Source organism: Corvus moneduloides, chromosome 10, assembly GCF_009650955.1.
Source record: "Corvus moneduloides isolate bCorMon1 chromosome 10, bCorMon1.pri, whole genome shotgun sequence".
Taxonomy (NCBI): domain Eukaryota; kingdom Metazoa; phylum Chordata; class Aves; order Passeriformes; family Corvidae; genus Corvus; species Corvus moneduloides.
Genome location: NC_045485.1, coordinates 18370589 through 18395258, shown reverse-complemented (window position 1 = coordinate 18395258; position 24670 = coordinate 18370589). Strand labels below are relative to the sequence as shown.

The window sequence follows — 24670 nt, the reverse complement described above, 5'->3', positions numbered from 1 at the left end:
GACCCAGGAGCCAAATAACTTGAGATGAAATTGGTTCTCACTGCTGCCATTTCTGGGTGACTTGGGCAGTGACACAATTGCTAACACTGCTTTAGTTGCTGTAAATGTGGTTTCAGAGAACCTTGGGAGCCCCAACAAGGTTTGAGATTTGTGGAAGCTCACAGTGGCTCAGACCCACCTTTCTGCGATGCTCAGCACAGCTTTGTGAAAACCTGCATCCTCACCACCTCAGAGCCATGAGGATAACAAGGGTTAGAGAGGAAACAGCCTTACCATGGTCTCTCCTTGCCCCTGCCCAAAACACACTGAGGTTTTAAAATACAGCACAGGAAAGAGCCATTCAGCCACTCAAAGTTTTTAATCTATGTGGAAAGCAACCCAAAAGTCAGTTATTTCTCTCTGCAATGGCCACGTCCTGAGTTTGAGCAAGATGATGACACTAAATGTCAGGTCAGCTCCAGGCATGCATGACTAAGGACTCAACTGGCCCAATTTTTAAATTTTGGGAGAAGCAAGCCAAATTCTTCTTGCTGTTACTGTGTACTGTGTTAGGGGCTAAAAGCCTTAATTGTGGGCCAAGCTGCTCAGGGCCTTGTGTCACACAAGCACTGAGGCTGACTATGAGCCAGGGGACCAGTTTTGATGGCTCACAACCCATGATTTGCCCCCAGCTGCAATGTGGTTACACTAATGCAGCTGCTCTGGACAGACCCAATCCCTGGATCTGGGCAGGAACGGGACAGCAATGGCTGCTGTAGCATGGAATGACAGGACCCTTGAGAACTGCCTTGTGCTTTGCCAGGGGATCATCCCCTGAGCTGGTGGGTCATGACTAGGAGCTCCCTGGCACAGAGCTTTTGGTACAGTTAGTCAGGGTGGAAATTTTGGCTGTTTCAAACAGCCCAGTTTCCACAGTCCTTGAGGGTGGAAGGGGCTTAATCGAAACACAACTGTTTTCCTCAAGTCCCAGAGCTGCCGCATTTCATTTCCCAGCTGCTCACTTGGAAGAGGAGAAATAGAAAGGAGCCAGTTTCATGGAAAATCGTGGTAGGCCACGATCTGCAGAATTAACAAAAAAAAAAGTCATCTGCTTAACAGGAGCCAGTCCCCTACAATACTGCAAATTTGATCCTGGGGGAAAGCTGCTGGAGGAAAGGGTAAAAATTTCAGGGAGACTGTACTGCTTGACAAAGAATTCATTTGGTGCTAATGGTTCTGCTTCTGCAACAACATGAACCCACGCTCCCAAAGGCAGTGCATGAGCAGACACGAACAATAAAGTGATTTGTTCTCAGGAAGGATTCAACCTCTGCCAGCAGTCAGCCGGATCCAGGCAAGGGCTCGGACGGTCAGACCGGCACACGGCAGCCCGAAGGAGGAACTCTATCACTTGGCACACAGCTGCTATTTCCAGCACTTTCATCCCATCCTCACTCCAGCTCAACTTTTTCACTCTTCAGAGGAGGAGAACTAAATCTGGATCTACAAAGGCCAGAACTTTCCCTTGACATCAGTAAAGGGAGGAGTCCTCAAACTCCTAAAATCCCTCTGCAGGTGGTCTGATTTTCAAATGGCCTCGGTATTTGTAGCTGTCGGTTACAGCCTAATGTAAAAGGCACCTTAAACATCTACAGAATAAACCTTATTGTTTCAGGTTTCCACTACTTTTTATTTGTCCTGTTTATTTGCTTACTCAGAAGAATTAGCTCTCAGCATTATTAAAAGAAAAACAAATAAAGTAACACTTTAAAAGTCTTTTAAGATGAAAACCAGCAAGGCATACTGAAAACCATTTTTGAAATTAAATGCAGTGCTAGGTCACTCACATGCAGAGTGAAAAAAATAACTAATACTCCCCAAATCTGTTGACTTAAAATTATATCAGAATAGCATTTCCCATATTTGAAGAAGATAAGAACAAAACACAAAAGTTGTCACCTGGATTTCTTACTGCTTATGTGAAGCATTCTCACTTTCACTGCAATCAATTACTGCCCTAGTTTCTTGGAAACTTGGACCATATGCCAAGGACTGCTGAGAGAACTTGTACTAAAAGGAGGACATGTTCCAGAAAGTTATTAGATGTCCTAGGGTGTGCCACTGAGCCTGTTGTTCAGAAAGCACCAGGTCCTCAAAAAGTGGAAATTTGGATCATGATCCTGTAACTGAATACAATGTCACTGCAGGGTAGAAAGCAGCCTGGAGTTGGGAAGAAACTTGCTTTGAAATACCAGATCCCAACTCCTGACAAGATGTCAGGCTACAGAATTACTGGTCTGACAACATAGTAGGACAATGTTCTATGTTCTGCACCCAGAAGCTGATTTCTTTTTAAAGTCCATTAGCAACAGATTCCCATAGCTTGGCCAGAACAGTCTGGTCTTAGTCTGTTTTTTTTGTTTGTCTTGAAACACGTTGCTATTTCTCACCTGTCAATGAACTCTCAAGAGTCTCCCTCCTTTCACAAGTTTCTATGAATAGGGTGGGAAAGTGCAGCACAGCCCAGAGAAGTCCACATGGCTCAGTCACAGAGGTATTTTGGTACTGGGTTCCCACAGGATCAGTGGAGGTTTGCAAGGCTATAATTACATAAATCCTCTCTGCTTGCCATGCCCACACACCTCCTGAGCTCAGGGGGCCACACAGCACAGGAGATGTCCAGGGTGACTGGCAGGGCTCACACACGGCTTCCTTAGATTCAAGCAAGGAGCACCCCCCAACTCTCCCACATCTCCTCTCTTGGGAAAGGGCTTGTTCCAATATTCAATCAGACTGAAAGCAAGTGTGAGGATGGTCCAAACTGCCAAGAAGTTCTGTCTCAAAGATAAATTCAAGCCCCCAGCTAAAGAGTAAGTCTGGATGTACTTAAACACCTGCAAGGAAGGCAGCAGGTTTGCTTTTCTGCTACCACTGTGCCAAGACATACATGAACACCATGCAGAGCTCTTTATCTCCGAACTGCTATCTCCACCATCATTGATAAAGATTAGTGAAACTTTGTTTAAAGGAAACAACTCAAAGTCAAACCAAGCAACCACTGTCCCTCCCCATCACAGCAGTATTTTCCCTCCAGAGGACTTCCTTGCTTGTCTTCCCTTACACACCTAAATTGTACAACAAATAATACTTTTGACACCAACCCGGTGTCGCTGGCGGCATCCCACATGCCTGGGCTCTCCTCATGAGAGACCACAAACAATGAGTGGTTCATGCCTGCTTTGCAACACTTCTGAGTAAACAACGTTACCTCTGCAGAGGCAGGCCAGGTTGAACTGAAGGGAGCTGTGTTTTCCACTTAGATGGAGATAAAAACTGCTGCGGACAGAATTTGTCAACAATAAACCAGAGTGAAATGTAAAGAAATGCACACAAAGAAGTTGCATGACCCTCCAAACAAATATACCAAAAAGAGAAAGAAGAAAAACTCTTCAGGAGCATTTTTATCTAGTCACTGACAGATAATTTTATATCACTTGTACAGAATGAGCCCTCTATGCAAACTTCAATAGACTTATGCAGTTAGTCTCAAATAACACTGTGCATAAACAAAATTACACTGAAGATACAGAAGTTATGGTAGCACCACTTAGGACTTTGGTCCCAGAAAAACTTTCCTTGCAGATCCGTGTGTCATTTGCAATAATTGTATCTGCTTTCTGTGAAAGAAATTACAGCCACTCTAAGTGCAATCACACCCCTCCCCACCGGGGCAGCAATTTCCACTGCTCCTGTTATGAATTCCCCAGGGGGCTGCTGAATCTAGCACCTGCCTCTTCATGGCACATACAAAAGATACCCAACAACTTTTCAGAGCAAGGTGCCAAATTTGCTATGTGTGTGCTACTGACCTCCATTCAGGGACCCTTCCACCCCGAACAGTGGAGTTCTATGAACAAAGGCAGAACTGACATTTTTCATTAGCTTCAAATCTTCTGACTGGCATCACAGGGGCTTTTTTGTGAGTAACACAGAGGAAAGGAGGACATGTTACTGCCTCAGCCTAAGCACATTCATAGTTTCTCTCAGGTATTTGGAAAATTAAGATTCTCATGCATTAATATAAAAATAGTCTTGGATTTCAAACTCCATACACAGCTAAGAGTTGAACATGGGAAAATACAGAGTTCTGCATTGCAACAGGCCTGAGTAAGAAACACACAAGCACACACACTTCAGTTTGTTCCTTTCAGTCCAACTCGGCGAGATGCATTTTGGTTTTCATGAATCTTGATCTGCTGGAGCAGCTGTAGCCACACCTACCAACCACCTCTGGGTGTCTGGCAAGGGGTGAACAAGTTTTTACCTCAACTCATAAAATCAGTGAGGTTTTGGGGTTGTTGTTTCCCCCCCCACACCCCCCAAAAAATTAAGTCTGCACTCAACACTTTTCAAAAGCTGCTCTCCATCTTACAGAATCAGATCTAGCATGAACATAGCATAGATCCAACACGAAACTCAGCACTGCTGTAAGATAAATAAAACTCAGCTGCTGGAGCATTCTCTGATATCCATGTATGCAAATGAACTGCTTAGCACTTCAGTGTTAACAACTTGGCCGTTGATGTTACATGCTGGAAAAAAAACAGAATTTCAGAGGAAATTCTGCCTACCCTGGAAAGCCTCTTGGTGAGCTTTTATGGCTGTTTTCCAGTACTGCCCTTTGGTGAACCAGAGGACATTTTCCCATTAGTTGTGTTTATCAGCTCTGAGAGAGGGCAGATGAATCTAAGCACAAGTCAGAGATTTTCTGTGACTTCTTTGTCTGGCATGGGGATCTGTGTGACAGGGGCTATCAAGTGTCTGTAGTCACTTCATGTCCTGTGTAGTTTGGGAGTTAAAGCAGCACCTGTGCTCTGCCTGCTTGGTGTTAGGTCGGTGTTACTGAGCAGTAAATTGTAACTTCCGTATTAATTGATTGGATTTTAAGCGACAGGAGGTCTTCTCCTGCAAAACACCCCCATTCCAATTTAAAGTCTATCCAAAAGGGTTTCCTGAACTTGTGTGCGGGAGCCCTTTCTGCAAACATCTGACACAGCATCACTGATCTCAGTGGGTCTGAAGCAACGACATCAGTGGCCTTGGGCTCTTCAGTTGCCACCACATAGCAAGAGGCCCAATTCAAGGTCTTGTCACAAGCACAAAGCTTTCTTCTGGCTCTATGGAAATGGCTTTACAACTCTACTTTAGGGGAAGGCAGTGTCACTATAGGAGTTGCTTTACCTTTCAGGCTGTGTTCCACTTGTTTGTTTCTCAAGGTGAAACTCCAAAAGCAAAGCCTTACCTTCCCCCTTTTCGTACTCATTAAAGCATTTGTTTCTGAAGCCTATGCCAATACACTGTCTGCTTTTTTGTGCATCTCTGCCTCAGCAGCAGCCAAGTTCCAATGTAAACTGCATTTATGTGTCCTAACAACTGTCACATGAGGGGGTGTTACTGAAAAGCCAGCCCCCAGTGAAGGCTTTAGTGTTTCCTGGTCACTGTTACTGTTGAGAGAAAGAACAACAAACAGCACTAGCTTTGTAATTCACTCGCAGAACTAACTGCTGTTTTTTATTTAGTGGAAGTATTCCTGATCTCTCTTGCCTAGCCCGCACTTCATATGCACCAAAGACCAGCACAAATTCCATAAAGACATAAACAGCCATTGCCCTGAAGATCATAAAAAAAGCAACAAAGACCAAAGAAGATGGAACACAATTACACGTAAAGAGAAAGCTGCTTCTGATCTGTTCACATTCTCATGGTTTCTTCTATGAAGAAGAAGCAAAGCTCTTCATTCCAGTGGAAAAAAAATAGATTTTTCATTCCACAAATGTTTAACAGTAGAATTAAGAAAAAAATGCAGAAAGAAGGAATAGGAGTAATTGCTGCAGGTAAAGACCTCAGAGGTGAGCCTGGATACTGCCTTGGGCACTGTAACAGTGTTTTTCATCTGCTACAGGTCAACCAGAAATTGATAAAATACCTCCTCTCCAGGGTCTGGAGGCCAGACAGATCTCGCCCCCACTGCTCCGGGCAGGAAGGCTCTGCACATGTGGCAGACACTGTCCCTCCTCGTGCAGATCCTTTCAACACAGATACCTCCAACCCAGTCATAAAGGCAAAATTTAAAAAAGCAATTGGCAGGCTGCTTCAGCAAGCAATATGTAAAAAAGACAGTTGCTTGGTAAGACTCCTGGGCTGAGCCTACATTCTGTCTCCAAAGGCCATTTACTCTGGCACAGAAGGCAGAGAGCAAGAGTTTCTTGTCAAGGTGGCAATGTCACTTTAGAGTAAACTGTCAGAGAATATCCATCTCCCATGCCAGTCCTGGGCTGCTGCTGAGACCTTGAATTGTATTAACAAGGCCCTTGTCTTAGCCAGCTTTAGAGACCACAGACGCATCCCATCAGATAATCCCGAATCCCTGTGCAAGGCCTGCGATGTCAACAACCCCACTCTCCTCTGTAGGTCACCAGTAAAGCTCATTACAGGAAGCTGGCTCTGTCCTTCAACAATGTGACAGGTGATTCTCGAGGAAAGGAACTGTTCTCACTTCCTGTAGGACTGGCTGCCTGCAGAAAAACAGCAAGAAAGGGTCTGTCAGCTGAAGGCAGGATTTATTACAAGATAGAAACTGCCTGAGGGCAACACTTGTTCAACTTGTACAGGGACACAAACATCACAAAAAACATGCAGAAAGGCACTTTAACTCCTGATGCTGCAACTTAAAAATGCAGAATGTATTTGTGGCAATCCCTTTTCAGGGGATATTGAAAGAACTGAAAGGGAGTCACCAGGGTCCAGTTGCACTCCTGACAAAAAACATTCCCCATTCTTCTGGTAGAGATTTTTGTACTGCCCTAGCTCCAGTGTGCCTTAGACAGAACTTGGTACACTGCAAACAGCTTCAGCACGCCCATGCAGAGTTGCCTGGAACAGATAGAGAATAAGGATCAGAGTGGATTAAACCATGCAACCATGTCCACAGGGAGCCCAGTTGAAAAGGTCTAAATTTGGAGGTGCCTATGCTCCCTACAGAACCCTATGTTCCAGCCATGCTGCCAGTGTCATCCCTGTGCCAGCTTGGAAGTGGGAGTCACAGAAGATCCCAGCATTGCTGGTTTTATTTGGAGGGGCTTGGTTCTGCTCTAGAGTTCAGCTTAACAGCAGGGGCTGCATCTCAGGCAGGAATCTGGCCCCAGGCCTGTAGCTGCACTAAGTACCTGGGCTCTCTCTGCATTCCTCAGGCATTCCACACACTCCATGCTCCGAGGAGCAGTCCAGCTAGTTCAGGTAGGTTTACATAAAATCAACTTGTTTCCAGAAAACACACCTATAATAAATACTAAAATCAAGCTAAAAATGTGCCTCTAAAGTAAGTGAATGCATCAAGCAAAATCAGAAAGTCAGCTTTTTCTCATCATGTCCATCAGCTACAAAAACTTGCATTTCTCCAGAAATATCAAGAAACTCAAAAATTAGTCTTCCACTGGAACAGAATCTCTTGATATGTAAAAACCTATATACCTATGCAGCAGGCAAATGGGAGGCAGCAACTGCTGGAATCTACTGATTGCTGGTATCTGTGCATCTGATACCATTTTTGACCTACAGATGAGTCAGCTAGGAAATTAAAGGAGCAGTTCAGACTGCTTCTTTAAGTAACAGCTGAGAATTACCTTTGAGAACCTCAAGTTTCAGTGTAGGTGCCTAAAGCCCTTTTTAGTCTTTTAAAAATCTGGTCTCTACAACCTTCATATAACTCTTCCCACCTGTAAATACCTGTGTGAGAGGCCCTGCAGGATTGACAAGAGATAGGTGCTCTGTGAGAGCAGACAACAAGGCTGGATACATGTACACAGAGTAAGTGGAAGGTGACTTGTTTGCAAAATAATTTCTTTGCTATTTTTAGCAGGAAGAGTTTAACATTCAATTGCTGACACTGTCTCGTGGCACATGTGGACAGATAGAAAATGATAACCTGGAACCCCAAGAGAAAAACTGGGAGAAACTGTAAATGGACACAGAGCAAGTTGGGATGCCTGTTATACATTCAGCTTTAGGATGCACAGACACAGCAAAGAGAAGAGGCAAAGTGTAGAACAAATAAAACAATAAAAGTTAGAAGAGCTCAGGTATCTGGACTAACAGATCACATATCCACGGAGAATCCCACGTGATCTACTTTAAAGCAATTTAAAAATGAAAGACATTTAACATTATGCCACTGGAAAAGGATCTTGCTCCAGAGCCTCCTGAAAGACACACTGGTATGTCACATCTTTCCTAGGACACTCCCTGCCAGGAATGCAAAGCTGCCCTGGAGAAACTAGAACATGCAGAAGATTTTTTGTGTACACACACACACACACATTATGCTTTTCCTTTCTTCACTAGGGCTTCTTTTCAATGGGCCAGTGCTTTTGGAAATGAATCGAAACAGGAACCAGGGACAGACTCTTGGGTGTTAACACCACATCCAGTCAGGGCAGAACAGTGCTGCTGGTACAGGAAACAGAGCGTGCTGATGTCAGAGGTAAAACTCGGGGCACACACAGCAAAGGTAAAGATGAAAGAGCTGTATTACCTCGGCACAGGAGTGCTGAAGCAAGGAGCCCCCAGGTCAAAACCTCCCTTCACCACCAAGAACATTCCCTTCCAGTGCCTCACCAATGAAACCACACCACTTCCCTACACATGCGACTGTGGGGAACAATGAGTGAGCAACACAGAAGGCTCGGAATGCTCTTTCCAGCTCTGTTACTGATTTACTGGGGTATTTAAATTCTCTCCATTTCACTTTTTGCATCTGTAATGAATAGCTAATGATATACAAATATTTCAAGTTTCTTGGGAAGGTATTAAGACTTACTATGTTTTTGTCAAATGTTTCAAGGTAACAGTTACAGCTAAAGAATAGAGCTGATGTTACATTGTGATCAAATAATCATCACTAAACTTGTTAGGATGCATTTGCTCCTGCCATTTTCACTGATGATGGACACAGAGTTGTATTTTAATCCAGCTTTTCCTATCCACATTCCTGGGAAAAAGTTTATTCATTACTACAGAATGCACCTTTCTTCCCTCTCCACCCCAAAAAACCTCCACAGCTGACACACCACACGTTTACTGATGTGTGAGCATCCAAGATCAATTTTTCCACTATATTGAGCTTGTGTTGCCTGGCTTAAAACAAGTGTCCATCCTTTTCCTCCATCCTCAAGTCAAAGCCATCCTCTCTTCTGAACCACCCCCCCCCGGCAGATGAAGTACTTCTTATAAGGTTTTGCAGGCCACAGCATGGCCATAGGGTTCTTGAGTACCAGTCTCCAGGAGAAAGGAGACTGCTACAAGCAGCACACCATGCTTGGCTCTCTGCTTACCAGGCTGCCCTGAGCCATCTCCTGAGCTGCCTGACATCTGCTCTACATTCAGCTGCAGTGTAGACACACACAGGGATCCGACTTCAAGTTACACAGTGGGATGAGCAAGTGTCTAAAGAAAAGGAAAAACTCTGATGACATCTAGAGAAAGTCTAATCTGAGACTCATAAGCTTCCCCAAAAACTTCTGAGAATTTGGGCCGCTTTTCTCCACCCAGAGACAGGAAAAAGCATGTCTTTTAACTGCTCACATGACAGCCTGGAAATAGGAGCAATGTTCAGCAGGATATAACTACATGGCTGTACATCCTGCAGATGACAAGCACAATGTCATATACTCCTGGCACATTTGTAGCCTACGACTTCATTCCTGAAGACTTTCTACAATGCTCCTTCCTTTCCCACCCCAAGAAATGACAAACAGAACGATGACTTTTTCCACTTACTCTGTCTGCTCCTTGTGGATGATCCTGAGGAGCTTGGATGGCTTGTTTGTTGGGGTTCAGACTGAGAGAACTGGGGGGCAATGGCTGGGACCTTTCCCTTTCTAGGGCTGGCGCTCCGCCCGTCAGGAGTACGAGGGATCTTAGGTTTGCTGGTGAAGGCTGAGGCAAACTCACTGTAGGAGGAGAGGGAAAGGGTTAGCAATGCATGGAGAAATATGTATGCATAGTAAGTCTGCAACCAAGTGAGACCTGCAGTACGTGCTGTGACAGCACAGCCAGTGCTCCAAACTCAGGGAGAGACTGCAAATGGAAAGGAACAAGGCACCACAGGTACTGCCTGGGACGTGTGCTCACTGCACAGCCTCTAACCTGGCTCTAGTGACCTGTGATCCTACTCAAACCTCACTCTCTGTGCAACATAACTGAACAGGTTCAGTTAAATTCCCTGCAAACCAGTAATTGATCTTTAGCTTGTTTTCCGTTGTGTTTATCACATACAGTGACTCATTCTGAGGTGCAAAAATTACAGAGATATGCTACAGCACAGGAATACATCCTTCTAGGGCACTGACACCATAATTTCTTCCAGGTATAGGTCAATCTTGGCAGACATGGGCAGCCTCCCTGGCTCCTGTCTGAGATAAGATTTGTAGAACTCCCTGAAGGCTTTGTCAAAAGAGCAAAAAGCTGTGATGGCATCTATAAAATAAATTCCCTAAACACACAGGTTCCTTTTTCACACTGAGAACATAAACCAGGTGCTGCTATTTCACAGCCTGCATGTGCTGCAAAAACACCATTCTTTAAAATTTAGTCAATAACTGTGTGAGGCTACACTGTCCTTCCTTGCCCCCAGCATAAATATAGTTTTTCCCAGGTACAAAAATGGATGCTACCAAGAAATAGCAAGTCTCTAAAATAATTCTGAATCTATACTAATGTTTGCACTAGTGAGTCGATTTTCTCTTAAAAGAAGAAAAGGTTAAACTAAAGTAACAGCTACGTGAAAACGTCATCATATTTAAAAAGGGAAATAAAAGAGCCAAAGGCAGGACATCGAAAAAATAGGTGCCCTCTAAAAATCAGCGATTAAAATGGAAAGTCCGTGTTATTAGCTCCATCAAAAGAACCCTTTGTGACCATCAGAATGGGTGATTAGGAAGATTTTCAAGATATTTAATCTCCCCTCCTTCCCTGGGAATGCTGCTGAGTCAGTGTGATTAGCCCTTCGATAGCCCTGCTTCACCTTGCAGGGAGATTTGAGCAAGTGTTCCTTTTGTATTTTAAATAGCATTATTGTCTGTATTTTGCATATGTATATGCTAACTATTAAGGGCAGAGACATGCTAACTGCTCTGCTAAGAACCATCTCTGCAGCCCTCTACCTGGAATATTACAAGCCTTAACACTTGTCTCAGCTTCAAAGGAGGAGGTGGCAGATGGCAGCAGAAACATACTGGTAAAACAACACCAAAAAATAAGACTGGCTAGATAAAACCTCAAGGCGTGGACCACAGAGATATTTAAACATCTTTGTTTCCATAAAGTAGTCTCATTGTTATTGCTTTTTTTGTCATTTTACTCACTTTGGTAAAGTGAGTTAGTTCAAGTGAATTGGGTTTTCAATTCACTAGTGCTCTTCATAATCTTATGTGTTTCTTAGGCAGATTAAAAAGAAAGATTCACCAGCCTCAAGGCAGTTTTTGAGCCACAATTGAGAGGTTTTTTCTTCCTTCTTCAACAATAGATAACAAAACCTTGGATCTGTATTCCCATACACTAAAAAAGTGTTCTTATAGCCATTCAGCCATCTCCACAGTTTCAGGGCAGTAACCTCAGCAGCCAGACTGGTGACAGAGCAAAGCAATGCAACCAGAGTCACATCACTTTACCAAGGAAAGAGATACACAGTGGTCACCCAAAATGGTTCACATCTGTGCAAACTCTTCAGGAAGGGATTATATGAAATAGGCTGGTAGCAAAAACCATAAAGTTGAAAAAATTCTGTTGTTTTTCTGAGAGGATGAGGAGCAGATCTTGCTCCCCATGTGTCCAAGTATCACAGAACCACTTCATCTTTTACTGCATCAATAAATAGGTTAAGATCAACAGAAAATAACTAATCCTCAGGATAACCCCTAAAACTCCTATTTGTTATCCTTTAAAAGTTGATGAGTTGAAGAAAGAAGAAGCAAACTCTAGTGTGAGAAATGTTCTTCAGCATTTGGTAAAGGAGTCATTGATGACAAGGTGTGCTCAAAGAAAAAACAAAACAAAAAAACAACCAAACAAAAATACCCAAACCCACAACAAACTCACACAATTGAGAAGAAAGATAACTGTTAACTTGGAAAAACTGAAATAATTGTCTATAAAAAAGTGCACCACAGACTGGGATTCAGGCAATCAACCAGGAGATGAGAGGACTTGAACATATAATGATGAATTAGACCATTTTCTCCAAGAATACACTTGGACTTTTGGCCATTTTTACCAGATTATCAGAAAAGCAAGGCTAATAGAGACATAAGAATGTCCTGCAGAGTTTAAACTCTGACGATACTGGACATAGTCACAACACAAAAAAGCCTGCTTTTTCAGTCAGTCACAATTGTAGACTGAAGTCTGTTACAAATTCATCCTCGATTGGCTAAAAAGCACAACAGAGCTATATTCTCACATGACCAAAATGCAACAGGGAATATCAAGGCAAGGCCAGCTGCCAGTCTGACCTGCATCAGCTGGAACAATTGTTTGTTCCTGTGGAAATAAAACAACTGCAGCAGAAATGTCACCACTAGGGTCTCATTCTGCTCTCAGATTGATTTTGCATCATTTCGCTCATCTCTGTGCAGTTAAATTCCCAATTTATACTACTAATAAAGAGGGGAAAGAGAAGTGACCACTTCCACAGCCCAACTCAACCCTCTTTTTCTCATACATACCTCTTCCAGGAAGGTCTTGGTATTTGCCTAATAGTTTTTGCCTCCAGGAAGGAGACATTTCTTACAGTGGACAAAACTGTGAGCAAAGCAGTGATTTATTAGTTTGTTTTGCAAACAAATTATAGTCTGCATCCAAGAGTGAAAGAATGAAAAGGCAGGTCTAGCTATTGCAACACCAACATATTAACAAAAGACCCTTGACACAGAAAACCCTATGCTCTCTTTGACTGTGAATGGCTGCATTCCTATATCCGTAACTCAAGGCTGCATTTGGAAATCCAAATTATTACATGCACGCTGAGGAAACACATGATGAAAAGATATGATCTTCCTCTGCAGGATACTGCACCTGTGCCTTCACTTCTATAAAATCCATCCTGAGATTCAGACATACATTTGTGAACAAGTATTAAAAATTACTGGGAACACACCTTTATAATAATAGGTTATGTAGAGAATCAAAGCATCTCACTAAGGTGGGGGACAAGGTGCTGCCAATTTGACTTGCTTCTTGGAAGGAAAGCCTGAAAAATAATATCCCTCTCTCCACCACAAAGCAAACAATTTGGCCATAAATTTTTATGGTCTATTTGTATTTCTATTATGTGCTTAGCTACTTACAACAGACAACAGAAATAAACCAGTAATGCTGGGCCAGAGGTATGACTACTAAGCACTTCAGCTGAAACCAGTGATAATTTGTTGGCAATGTATAATTTCTCAGATCTCACCATGGAAACAGCACAACTGGAGAAAAAACCCAACCAGACAACCAAAGCCACACCAACCCCCCAAAAAACCCCAAAACCACACACTGGCATGTGTAGGCCTGAAGGAAACAAAGTTCTAGGCTTAGAATCTTCCAGAAGTGCTAGAGCTGTAATTGACACAAATAACCAAGCACTTCTGAAAAATCAGGTGCATAGAGAGCTGGTAAAACCTTTTCTTTAACACATCTCCACCCATTCTGTGTTTTAGTTCTGGAACGTATTTGCTTTTAAAATTTGTCTACACTAACTGTTTAAAACTTGGCCCAATCTAATTAGCTATAGGAAAAAGCTGTTAATGTCTGAAGGACACATGCAGGCCCTGAAAACTTTGGTAGACTTTGGTCCAATTGCTAATGAATTCCTAGTTCTCATCCAAGATATAACATCACAGTTGTACACATGACAAAGGCTTCACAGTGGGCTCAAGCTATGAGCAGGAAGGAGAGCAAGACCTTTCATTTTACAGGAATAATTTCAAGGAAGAGTTGAAACCCATTGCTGGGTGATCTCGTAACTTTGCCTCCTTTGCTACACCTATCTAGTGGATAAACAAGGGACTCTGGTCAGCAGTGCTAGCAATTCAGCATGTTTAAACACTCTGAACCCACTTAAATGCTTCATTTTTCTTCCTTCTGCACGTTAATTCCTGTCCTGTTCCCACAGTCCTACCTATTTCTTTACTAATAAATTATTTTTCATGGGCTAGTGTTGAGTCATCTAAGGAAGCAATCAGGAAGTTTTATTTTCAGAAGGCTGCATTGAGCATGCATGTGAAGTTCATTAATAATGCCTTGCTTGAGACGTCTCCCATTCTGAACCAGATGCTTAGAAATTGAACAGCTGCCTCTGGCACAGCAAAGGGTATTTTGTTTGGCAAGCACCACTACAGCTGTCTCAGGCCAGACTACATCATACATCAAATGACTTCACAGATTGTCTTTACAGCAGCATGGAATTAGCTGGTAAATCCTGTCAGACTCCTCTCACAATTTTAGGTATCCTCTGGATAGATCTTACCTGTGTGATTGACCATTTACTTTGTCCTCAGTGAAGTCAGCAGATCGAGAAGACAAAGTATCACCAGCTGGGATGTGTTGGTCCATTCTATGGCCTGATGAGAATACTTCAGATGGCTTCATTTCAGCTGCTGTTTAAAAAAGAAACACGGTTCAGTGAGCTGTCTCTTTACAGTTTTATTAGAAATACAATCAAGTCACAGTTCCTGCTGTATGAAGGAAACCATGAGGTTTTGCCAGGCTACTGAGTTCATGTGGCAGAGTGTATTATGGCTCATCACCTGCACAGAACAACTGCAAGTTGTGATAATTCCAGCCCCTTGCAGTTGGAAAATAAAACTGACTACACTTCGCACTTGTAGTGGGATAGGAGCATGTAGACGACCAGTAAATGCACATGAGCTATGTCCAATATCTCATTAAAGCCACAGGAACACAAGCCCTTGCAGCTGTCTGTACATATCCACAGTAACAGGGCCACTGCACACAAAAAGCAGTGGTTTACACTTCTGTCAGACTCACTTTCTGCCTTACACTAACAGGGAAGTGAAGGACACTCAGTTTGCTTAGAATCACAAGGCTACTGAGATGTGCAAGTTCAATGAAAGTTTAGGGAAAATCCCTAGCTCCATTCCTGCCATGCTCACGACAGGCTGCTGTCCTTGTTTGCTCTCTCATGCTGTTAAGAATGCAGATCAGGTCACTCTCAGACAGGCATTTCGCTGCCCAGCACATGTTCTGTCTGGCATTCAGCATAATAAGCGTAGTAAGATGACCAGGTTCATCTCTGGTCTACAAGTTTTCTGCTCACAGGAGACAAAAAATAAGAGTGCAAGAATTATTGATTCTTAACCAAAGTGATAAAGGGGAAGAGGATGGACCCAGACAAAGTCAGACCAATTTAAGAACAACCAAATACTTCCAGGAAGACATTAAGAATGATGCTCATTTTTAGAAAACAAAAGAAGATCAAGTTTTCTAGAGGCTAAACTTAGCCTCCTTGAGATAGATACGACCTTGACGAGGCTAATTGCTCACATGAAGCTTTTATTCTCTTTTTTCCACTCTTTGTCTCTTACTGTTCGTTTCACAACTTGGCTCCATGAAACTGAGTCCCAAAGTACTCATGGGATACTGGAAAACACATATTCTGAAATAAGCAGGTTCTTGTAACCTTTTAGATCTGATACTGCAGAATGACCATCAGATCAAAATCAGAAGTCATTAAATAGCATATTTATTGCACAGCAGAGATGTTTGGCAGAGCATCATGAGAGTCTCTAGAAGCAGTACAATTATTTTTACACATTTCTGCTCCCTGCTGTATCTTAGAAGGCAATAGAAGAGAAAGGGCTTATTTTCCACTGCCTTAAATTAAAGCCTTTTCAATTTAAATATTACAATCCCCACTGCCTTTTGGAAAAGAGGAGATGTTCAAAGACCCAGCTCAATTATCATCCTGCAGAATAAAAGTCCTGTCACTGACATAACAACCAGGGGGTCCAGCAGGGCAGTCTCTCTTTTCTCTTCTCTTCTCCTATACCTCATTTCTAAATCCCAAAAGATAAGAAAGACAAGTACATATGCCACTAGCTACTTGAAAAAGCCTGAAACAAACCTCAGGCCATCTTTCAAGTAGCTCAGTGTTATTTTATAGACCGGATTAATGCTAGGAAGAATTTCCTCCTTCACACACAAAAATTATTTGTCCTTTTTCATGTATAATGCATATGAACTTGCAATATGCTGTATATTCTGATCTCAAAGATTTTTCTACAGGAAAAGAATATAATCTAGTAGTCTTATTAGTAGCCACCTGCTACATAATTTTGACTGAAAGCAGTTAAAAGACTGTTTTAAATAGAGGCTACAAGCAAAGTTCTGATAAAATGAAACATTTAAGCTGGCAGAAATTTCTTCAGCACGAAGGCTTTAAATCAATATTCATCAAAAATTAACAACATTTACTTTGCTGACAGACTCAGGCTGCCTGTTTAAACCTCTTCACAAATCTCTACAAAGCAAACTATCAGAGCATCAGCAGCATAGCAAAAGTGACAGAAGTGAGTTTATGCATCTCACTGGAAAGATATAAAAATCTGGTTCACTTGGGCTTTGGATGGCTGCATAACGCCTTAGAAATTGCATCCAATTACACTTGAAAACACCAAATAGGAACACCTTTGATACGTGCTTGGCTCGATTTCCTTTACAAAGCATGGCTATGTAAAAATCCGTTCTTTTTTCCCTCTCTACAGGAAAACTGCCAAGTCAGTATGCTTTTGCTTGGTTTGCAACCTTTGCTGGTGTGAGTTGTTGCCCTTGGCCAGCCAAACCCCCTGAGCTGTACTCAAGGTGTTAGAGTGCACAGGCGAGGCTGAGAACAGCAGCTCTCATTGCTCCACAACAGCAAGAACTCCTGGACAGGAGCTTCTCCTGCTCCTATCCCACGGCTTCTCTCCTTCAGAATGTTACATTTATCAGTTCTGGGCATTACGCAAGCGAATTCCTGTCTGCAAGACCTCGGTTACTTTTCTCAGAATCCTTTTCATTTCCTTTAGGAAATTCAAAAAAGTAGAAGAGAAAGTAAAAAGTATGCTATTCCTTTATTGCTTCAAAGCATATTTTTCAGAAAAGAAAAGGCACACTTTGCCTAAACTTATTAATAATTCTGTCCCGGATATGCTGCAAGATCCTTTATCTAAGACTGCTGAACATTTTGCCTTAGAACCGTAATTGGAAATGTTAATGAATCCCTGCAGGAAGATTCAAACTCCCACATCCAAAGTTCCATGATCTCGTGGATATCAGAAGTTCAGCAATCAAGTATTTCAGAAGGCTATAACCTTTCAAATTCCATCACATGTTTCCGAGCTCTCGGACCCAGCTGAGTTTGCATTAATTTCAGCTGAAGCTGCAAGGGCAGAATCTTTAGCAGCATCACCCACAATGCAGCCACACAGCACCGGGCTGCCCATCCTCCACAGCCCTGGATGGTCTGAATGCAGTTGCAAATATCAGCAGATAACTGCAGCTGCTTTCAGCTCTACCACAGAGATACAGCCAACAGAGCCTGCAGGTGCCAGCAGACAGTGATTCATTTAGATCCAAACAAGGGTATATTTGATCAAGCAAGGGGCTTTGCCTGTTGGGAAGTGCACTGTCTCTGGCTGCAGCTCCTTCCCTGGACAGGGGACATTGCAGAGTATCCTTCACACATCGGAAGCCCTGGGCTTGATCCTTGGCACTTCCACAGGAAGCAAGATGGAGCAAGGCAAGTGAGACCATTGGTGTCTGCTGACCACATGTTACCTTCTGTGGCCATTCCTTCAGCTCAAGACAAAGTCAGCCATGTTGCCCCAAGGTCCTGCAGACTGACACGGGCTCTATAAACAGAGGGCCATTTCCACACTGCACTTAAAAAATCCCCAGTCTACAACACACAATCCAGGCCCCCAACACCTGCCCCAGTCAAGGAAGACATCAGCAATTAAGAACAGCATCCACAGACCATCCTTACATGAAGGGGAAACGCAGAGGTCAGAAATGCTGGACTGGCTCCCACCACAAAGAGAAAGAAGGACCACTCGGTGGGAGACTGCAGCTTCTCATCCCTATTGTGACAAGAATTAGTACTGGTTTTTTGCCTGGAGGAGAAAGGAGAATGCAGGGTGAATGCTTACAGTATAAAAAGTTGCATCAGAGTAAATTCTAATTTCTTCTAATTGCCTGTAATGAGATAGTACACATTGAAATTATTTTATATTTCACATTGGAAACCAGTACTAAGGACATAATTTAACTGCTTGACTGTAGCTCCCCCAAACCAGCTGACATCAGACCTATTTGAAATTAACCTTTTTTCCTACTGCAATAAAAGAACCAAGGAAAGGAACTCATAACTCCCTGCAGTCTGAAGACCCAAAATACCACCATGAAACTTAAAGAAAAAGACTGTAAAAATGGGCCTGAGAGGTCTTCAATACTTAGCTTGTCCAAGGATTTAAGATTTGCTTCTGAATATTACAAGGATTTCACTTTAAAGAGCAATATGCAACACAAATTTAAACAAAGTAGGCAACAAATAGAACTCTTGATTTCACAAGTGAAGTGGATCAATGGGAGACTGAAGCAGTTGAAGAACAGGGCAGGGACACAATTGCTTAGTAGTAAGCAATAAAACACAGCAGAAGTGAGAGGGGTGTGAAAAGAGGGTGAAAAGAAATTGGCAGATCTGGAAAGCTTCCCTGCCCAATATCAGGTTAAGGTAACTAAACTATACTTCTAGTAAAAAGGATGCAGTCCAAGGAGGCAGTTAATGATTTCACAGCTAAATCAGTTTCTAAGGAAATAGCTAGCAGAATATTAAGCAGTTTAGGCCCCCCCTGAGTGATCTCAGCCAGTGAGTCTTTAAAGAAGGAGGGAAAAATGAAAAAAAGAAAAAGAAGGCAGCTTTCCAGTATTTCCTCTCAGCTCCATACAGCAAGAGCTTGTCCATACAGGGATCCCATGACAATTCATCTGAAGTAACTAGAGCCTTGTCTGCACTGGGAAGTCATACAAAAATTAGCATGGAATGGCTGCTACATGTGCAGTGGCTATTCTGCATTAATTTTCTGTGTGAATACTTCTATTCAGCACTAGAGATCTCCACACCCCCCCCCCTCCTTTTGGAGGTATGAACCAACAACTCAAAGAGATATGTTACAGTATCTCATCAACTGCTTCCTCTTTCATGTTTTTAAATGGAATATATTACATTGAGTCTCACATGAAGAACTTCAAACAAGTTATATTCACTTCAATTTTGAATGGAAGCATTTACAAAAATTTTTATATAGTTTAACCACTCTGCTGAATACAAGACTTCAGATAATTCAGATGAACTGTCCTGGACTGTATCCTGTAGACAAGCTGTATCCAGGGCAAAAGTATCTAACATTTTTCATGACATTTCATGTGATACAAGCCACTTAAATTATTTAAAGTATGGAATACATCCAGTTCAGATACTGCTTTCAAATTAAGTTAGCTAAGCTTTTATTGTCTTCCTCTTGCAATAATTTCCAAGCAAGTATTTCCTTATTTAGTAAATGATTTTGTACTAAAATTAGAACAGCATAAAAGCCATCAAAGCTTGTCCTTTTCTGCTGCAAAATGTAGTTTAAGAATGTCTTCATCTACTCACTGCAGTTTCCTGCACACAAATTAGTTAGATACAAAGGACAAACTTCTCATTCAGGGTGGTACCACTTGTTTCCTGCTTAAAACATGGGAGCACCAAACATTTATATTATTTCTACCACTTGGGCAGAGCAGGAGGGAAATTAATTTTCACATATTTTCACAGTGTTAGATTTCTGCTGTTTACATTTCTCCTCTGCAGTTTGCATAGCAAGGCAATCTGTAAAGGCTCCTTCACACCATCAAACTAACACTTCTCTTAGACCAAGAGCTACCAGAACCAGCATGATGGAAATGTGTTTTTAATTTGTATCCAGCAGTGACGTGAAGCCATCTTGTAGAGGGCACAAGCTGCACAACTGAGAAGATTCAAGTTGTGCCAAAATATGAGACTCACGTCACTCCAGGATCCCAGGACACTTAAGCAAACACCCTGCCTGGGTAGATGGTGCTAAAGAGAGGCAGCAATTGCTTCCAGAGATTATTTCTGATGCAAGAATTGCAGTGCAGTACCACTCCCACAGGTTTAACACCACTTTTTTTACTTCCCATAGGAAAGTCACTTCATTTTCACAAGCTTGGTTTTCTCTCCACTTATAAAGCAAGAATGTAATGCTTAGACACCCCAGTGGTAATGACAATTTATTCCTGAAAATATATTTTCTAAATAGGCTGCAAGGCTGCCCGTCAGGGACTGAAATGGTTCAGGAAGAAGGAAGAAGTTTTGCCCATTATGGTAAAAACTGTATAAAGAAGCTACTAGCACAGAAGCCCACCCCTCCTTGAAGATGCTTGACTGGAACTTTGGGCTGTGAGCTAAGCCACCTAGATAAGATAAAGGGGACACTATTGTTCAATATCTCAGGTCTAGGGAGAAGCAAACAAGGCTGAGGCAAACAAATGCATCCACAAGAAAGCCAAACGCAGCAGAGAATCATCCCTGCCTGGGTCTGCAGTGGGGGAGGTTTTGAGTTTGTGGTGTAACCTCTGGTCAGAGGCAGTGAACACCCATCCTCCCTTACACAAACCAGCCCAGCTGTGAAACCCCCAACCCCACAGGCCACATCCACGGGACACTGATGTGGGAGGCAGCTGAGGGGGTGTCATAATCCATCAAAGACCCCCCAAAGTGCTCCCCAGACTCATTCCTGAGGCCTTGCAGCACAGAACTGCACGTGATGCAAAGTGATGCAACAGACCTAGAGTCTGCTGCTAGAGACTGTGTCAAACTGCCCCCACACCCGGGGGGAGGTATTTGGGCATTCCCACCTGGCCTGAGCCTGTATTAATCCATTGGATTCTGTGCTTTTCAGGGGACCCTCACCACCCAGAAGACCAGAGCTGGAGAGGATCAATGGAACGTCTCTGGGATCCACGGAGTGGTGGTATTTTCTTTAGTCTGTCTCTGTCACTCTCTTTCTGTACTCCCACCTCTTTTCTATTTGTTTCTCTTCCTTTTTCTCTCTCTTTCTCTCATATTTACAATCAAATAAAATCCATACTATTGACTTTGGCATATGGTCTCTTTAGCACCTTAATTGGGGCAGAGGCATTTGTAATAACTTAAAAAACAGACCGTAATACTGCCCTAACAGCCAATTCCACCACAACCAGTACAGCTCTCCAAGCCCACCATGGGTTAAAACACTGTGCAGGTGAAGTGGGACCTTGAATTCTAACACTGACCCCACAGTAAAGTGGTAATGTATATTTAGAGATACATTAGCCAGTCTAGATTTTTAAGGCCTGCAGTTCTTTTAGAGAACTGCATGAAAATGATTAGATAATCACTATTTTACTAATAAGAGCTAATATATTAATTAGTTGCTGCTTTCTTCTGACACACAAACACACACATTTAATATATAGGGAGAGATATAGTGTGGATGTTATGATGGTGCAAAAAGTTGGCCACTGTAAGAAAGGACACAAAGTCAGAACTCCAAATCCACATTCTGGCAGACAAAGTAGGTGCCATGTTCAAACCAATGCCATTTCATTCAGGCCAGTACTCAGAAGAAAAAATAAGATTGCAAGGCAAATTCTGCCCTGGGATAGCCAAAAATTCTTCTGCTTTGCAAGTGTGTGTTTCCTTCATCTTGCTTTTTAAAAAAATAAATGTCTTCTGGGGCTCTGTCCATGCCCAGATCTGATATGTTACACTTGTCTGTTCTAACAACCTGGTAATGTGGTATGTATAATCCCATATGAATGGTACACCTGCCAAAAAGGTGTGTTTGGATGACTCAGAAGGGCTCCCAGTCGGGTCACTTGCTTGTAGGAATGCCAATGCCAGCATGAGACAATGGGAGGCAAGATAAAGCTGTGACCACTCCGTGTCCAAAACAACAGACTTCACTCAGAGTCAACTACACCTGTGCAACTACAGCCCAAATCAGTTCTCACTGTCTTCTGTACCCATTTTCCACACTAAAATGAGGAAGAAATGTATGTTAAGAAATAGAAAATATGAACAGGAAAGCAAAGAGTGGCAGGGGATGACATGAGACAATCTTCAGGACTGATGTGTAATTTCACTACGCTGTTGTGTTTCAGGGTGCCCATTCCTTTTAACATACTTGCCTATACCAACCCTGTGAGTTTTGAGTATTATTATTATTATACTTTGTTAGTCTTGTAGTCTCTCAGATTAAGTATCCACAGAAATGAAAACATTAAATCCTCACAATAAACATGCCTGTCTCATAGCTACCCAGACTTGATCAAATCCAAAACTATGCAACTGAAAGTAAAATAATCATTTAAATTTGGGATCTCATTGGTATTTTAGTTCCTCAGTCAGGACAGTGAACAGGACAAATCTCATCTCAGAAATTAAGATATACTTGCTCTAACAGAAGGCAGAGAATATTCAAGGAGCTCTACACTGTAAGACTCCTTTATTCCATTTACAATATGCCTTCTACTCTGACCCAAATGACACCAAGAGCAAAGTGTCACACATCCTTCTGATGGAAGATGTGTTTCTTCCAAAGCAGGAAAACCCAACATAACAAGATTTTTATCTTTCCCATTTTCTTTTTCATCTGTCTCTTATGGGTGGCTAACAAACCTCCCCAGAGCAATATCCTTTGTTGCTTGTGAAGTGGAGCATTGTGGATGCTTTGTGCAACTTTCCAATGGAATATATACGAGAAGATGCAAGAACATGTGGGATATAATGCAAATTTAAATCAACCTGATCAGTAAATATTTATTCAACTACTTCACGTATGTGACCTCAGCCAATGGACCTTTCTCTGCCTGCAATATTCCACTCCTTTTTTTGAAATTATCCATAATGAATGACAATGGCAATGCACTTTTAGGTAGGGAAGGTTTAGTTATTAGGCACTGTCGTGGGTTTCTTTTCTTTGTTGTTGTAGGCTTTTAAAAGAGCTTAAAAAATTCCAACTTGGTCTCATTTGTTTGGACTTACATTAGATATGCAGCTCTGTGATAAGCTGGTGTCACAGGTCTCTGGACAGGCTCATCTGTACTCTGATGGACACCAGCGAATTGCTTCTTCTTAGTTTTTGGAGTGTGAGTCATTATCTGATACACAGGAAACAAAGGAAAAAAAATAATGCAGTGGAAAAACAAGTATCTGAAACCATAGAGAAAAGTCTATTGAAACATTGCAGCAGAAACTAAATCGCATTCTGGTGTCACTGGATAAAACTGACTGGAATCACTGTAGGCTCTTTCATGACATCTTCTCTCACATCACTTTTTCATCATCAGGATTCTGGACTCTTGAATCCAGAAGGCATAAGTCACATTTACAACAGAATGGGTTGGGTTGGAAAAGTTCTTAAAGACCATCCAGCTCCAACCCTCCTGCCATGGGCGGGACCACCTTCCACTTCATCAGGTTGCTCAAAGCCTCATCCAATCTGGCCTCAAACATTGGGGCAGCCACAGCTTCTCTGGACAACCAGTGCCAGTGTCTCATCACCCTCACAGGGAAGAATTTTTTCCTTATATCTAATCTAACCTACTCCCTTTCAGTTTGAAGCCATTCCTCCTTGTCCTATCATGACATACTCCTGTGAAAAAGCTCCTCTCCAGCTTTCTTGTAGCCCCTTTTAGGACTCAAAGCCCACAATAAGGTCTCCCTGGAGCCTTCTCTTCTCCAGGCTGCATAACTCAACTCTCTAAGCCTGTTTTCACAGGAGAGGTGCTCCAGCCCTCTGGATATCTCAAATTAGTCACAGCACACTAAATGGCACTCATACAAACTTTATGCTTTTTTACTTAATAGCTTTTTGCTGCTTGAAGTAAGACAGACAATACTTGATCCGGCACAACGCCTGCAGGAGCAGTTGACTTTTCAACTTTTCTTTTTTTTCTAAAATAATTTCAGACCAGCAGAATGTTCCAGTATTAACCTGCTCAGCACTTTGCTTGTGTGACTCACAGAGTCACTGGGTGTAGCACTAGAACCCTAAGGCTGCCTGTAGCTGATTATTAAGCCACAGCCTGACCGCTCCCTTCTCACACTGCCTCTGCTTCTCCTGAGCAGCAGCTCATACACAGACTGTGAAAGATTCAGACTGCTCTGCAGGTAGCACCTGCCTCTTCAAGCAACAAATTGAAGAAAGTGGTGAAACTACTGAAGTGAAATACTTAACCCAGGAAATTAATTTGTTTCAAGATTCTAAGGAGTGGTACTCACTCCCAAGTACTCGGTTGTTAGCAGCTTCTCTCCTGAAAGCTCCCCCAGCTGAGGCAGCAAAACCTCATCTTTGTCCAGATCAGGCTCCAGGATGTCACGGTCCTCCTGCAAGGCAACAAGAAACTCAGGTGTGCAAGGAAGCTTTAAAGCTGGTAATATGAGGCTGGTACAAAAAGATTGGAATCAATATTTCAGGATAAAAATATCATACAACAAGGCAACAATCCTCTGTTCATTTTATTCCACAAACCTCAAATGTAACCA

At 42.4% G+C, this 24670-nt stretch overlaps 1 protein-coding gene across 1 annotated transcript in view; it reads right to left on the bottom strand.

Moving 5' to 3' along the window:
• Nucleotides 1-3422: 3422 nt before the first annotated feature.
• Nucleotides 3423-24670, bottom strand: part of ARMC9 (armadillo repeat containing 9) — a 62191-nt gene continuing 40943 nt past the window's right edge. The window contains 8 exon segments of the mRNA XM_032120272.1: nt 3423-6554; nt 9814-9986; nt 14546-14675; nt 18065-18119; nt 18121-18138; nt 18140-18191; nt 23168-23283; nt 24407-24511. Coding sequence (XP_031976163.1) covers nt 6532-6554; nt 9814-9986; nt 14546-14675; nt 18065-18119; nt 18121-18138; nt 18140-18191; nt 23168-23283; nt 24407-24511 — 672 coding nt within the window. The 3' untranslated portion in view covers nt 3423-6531.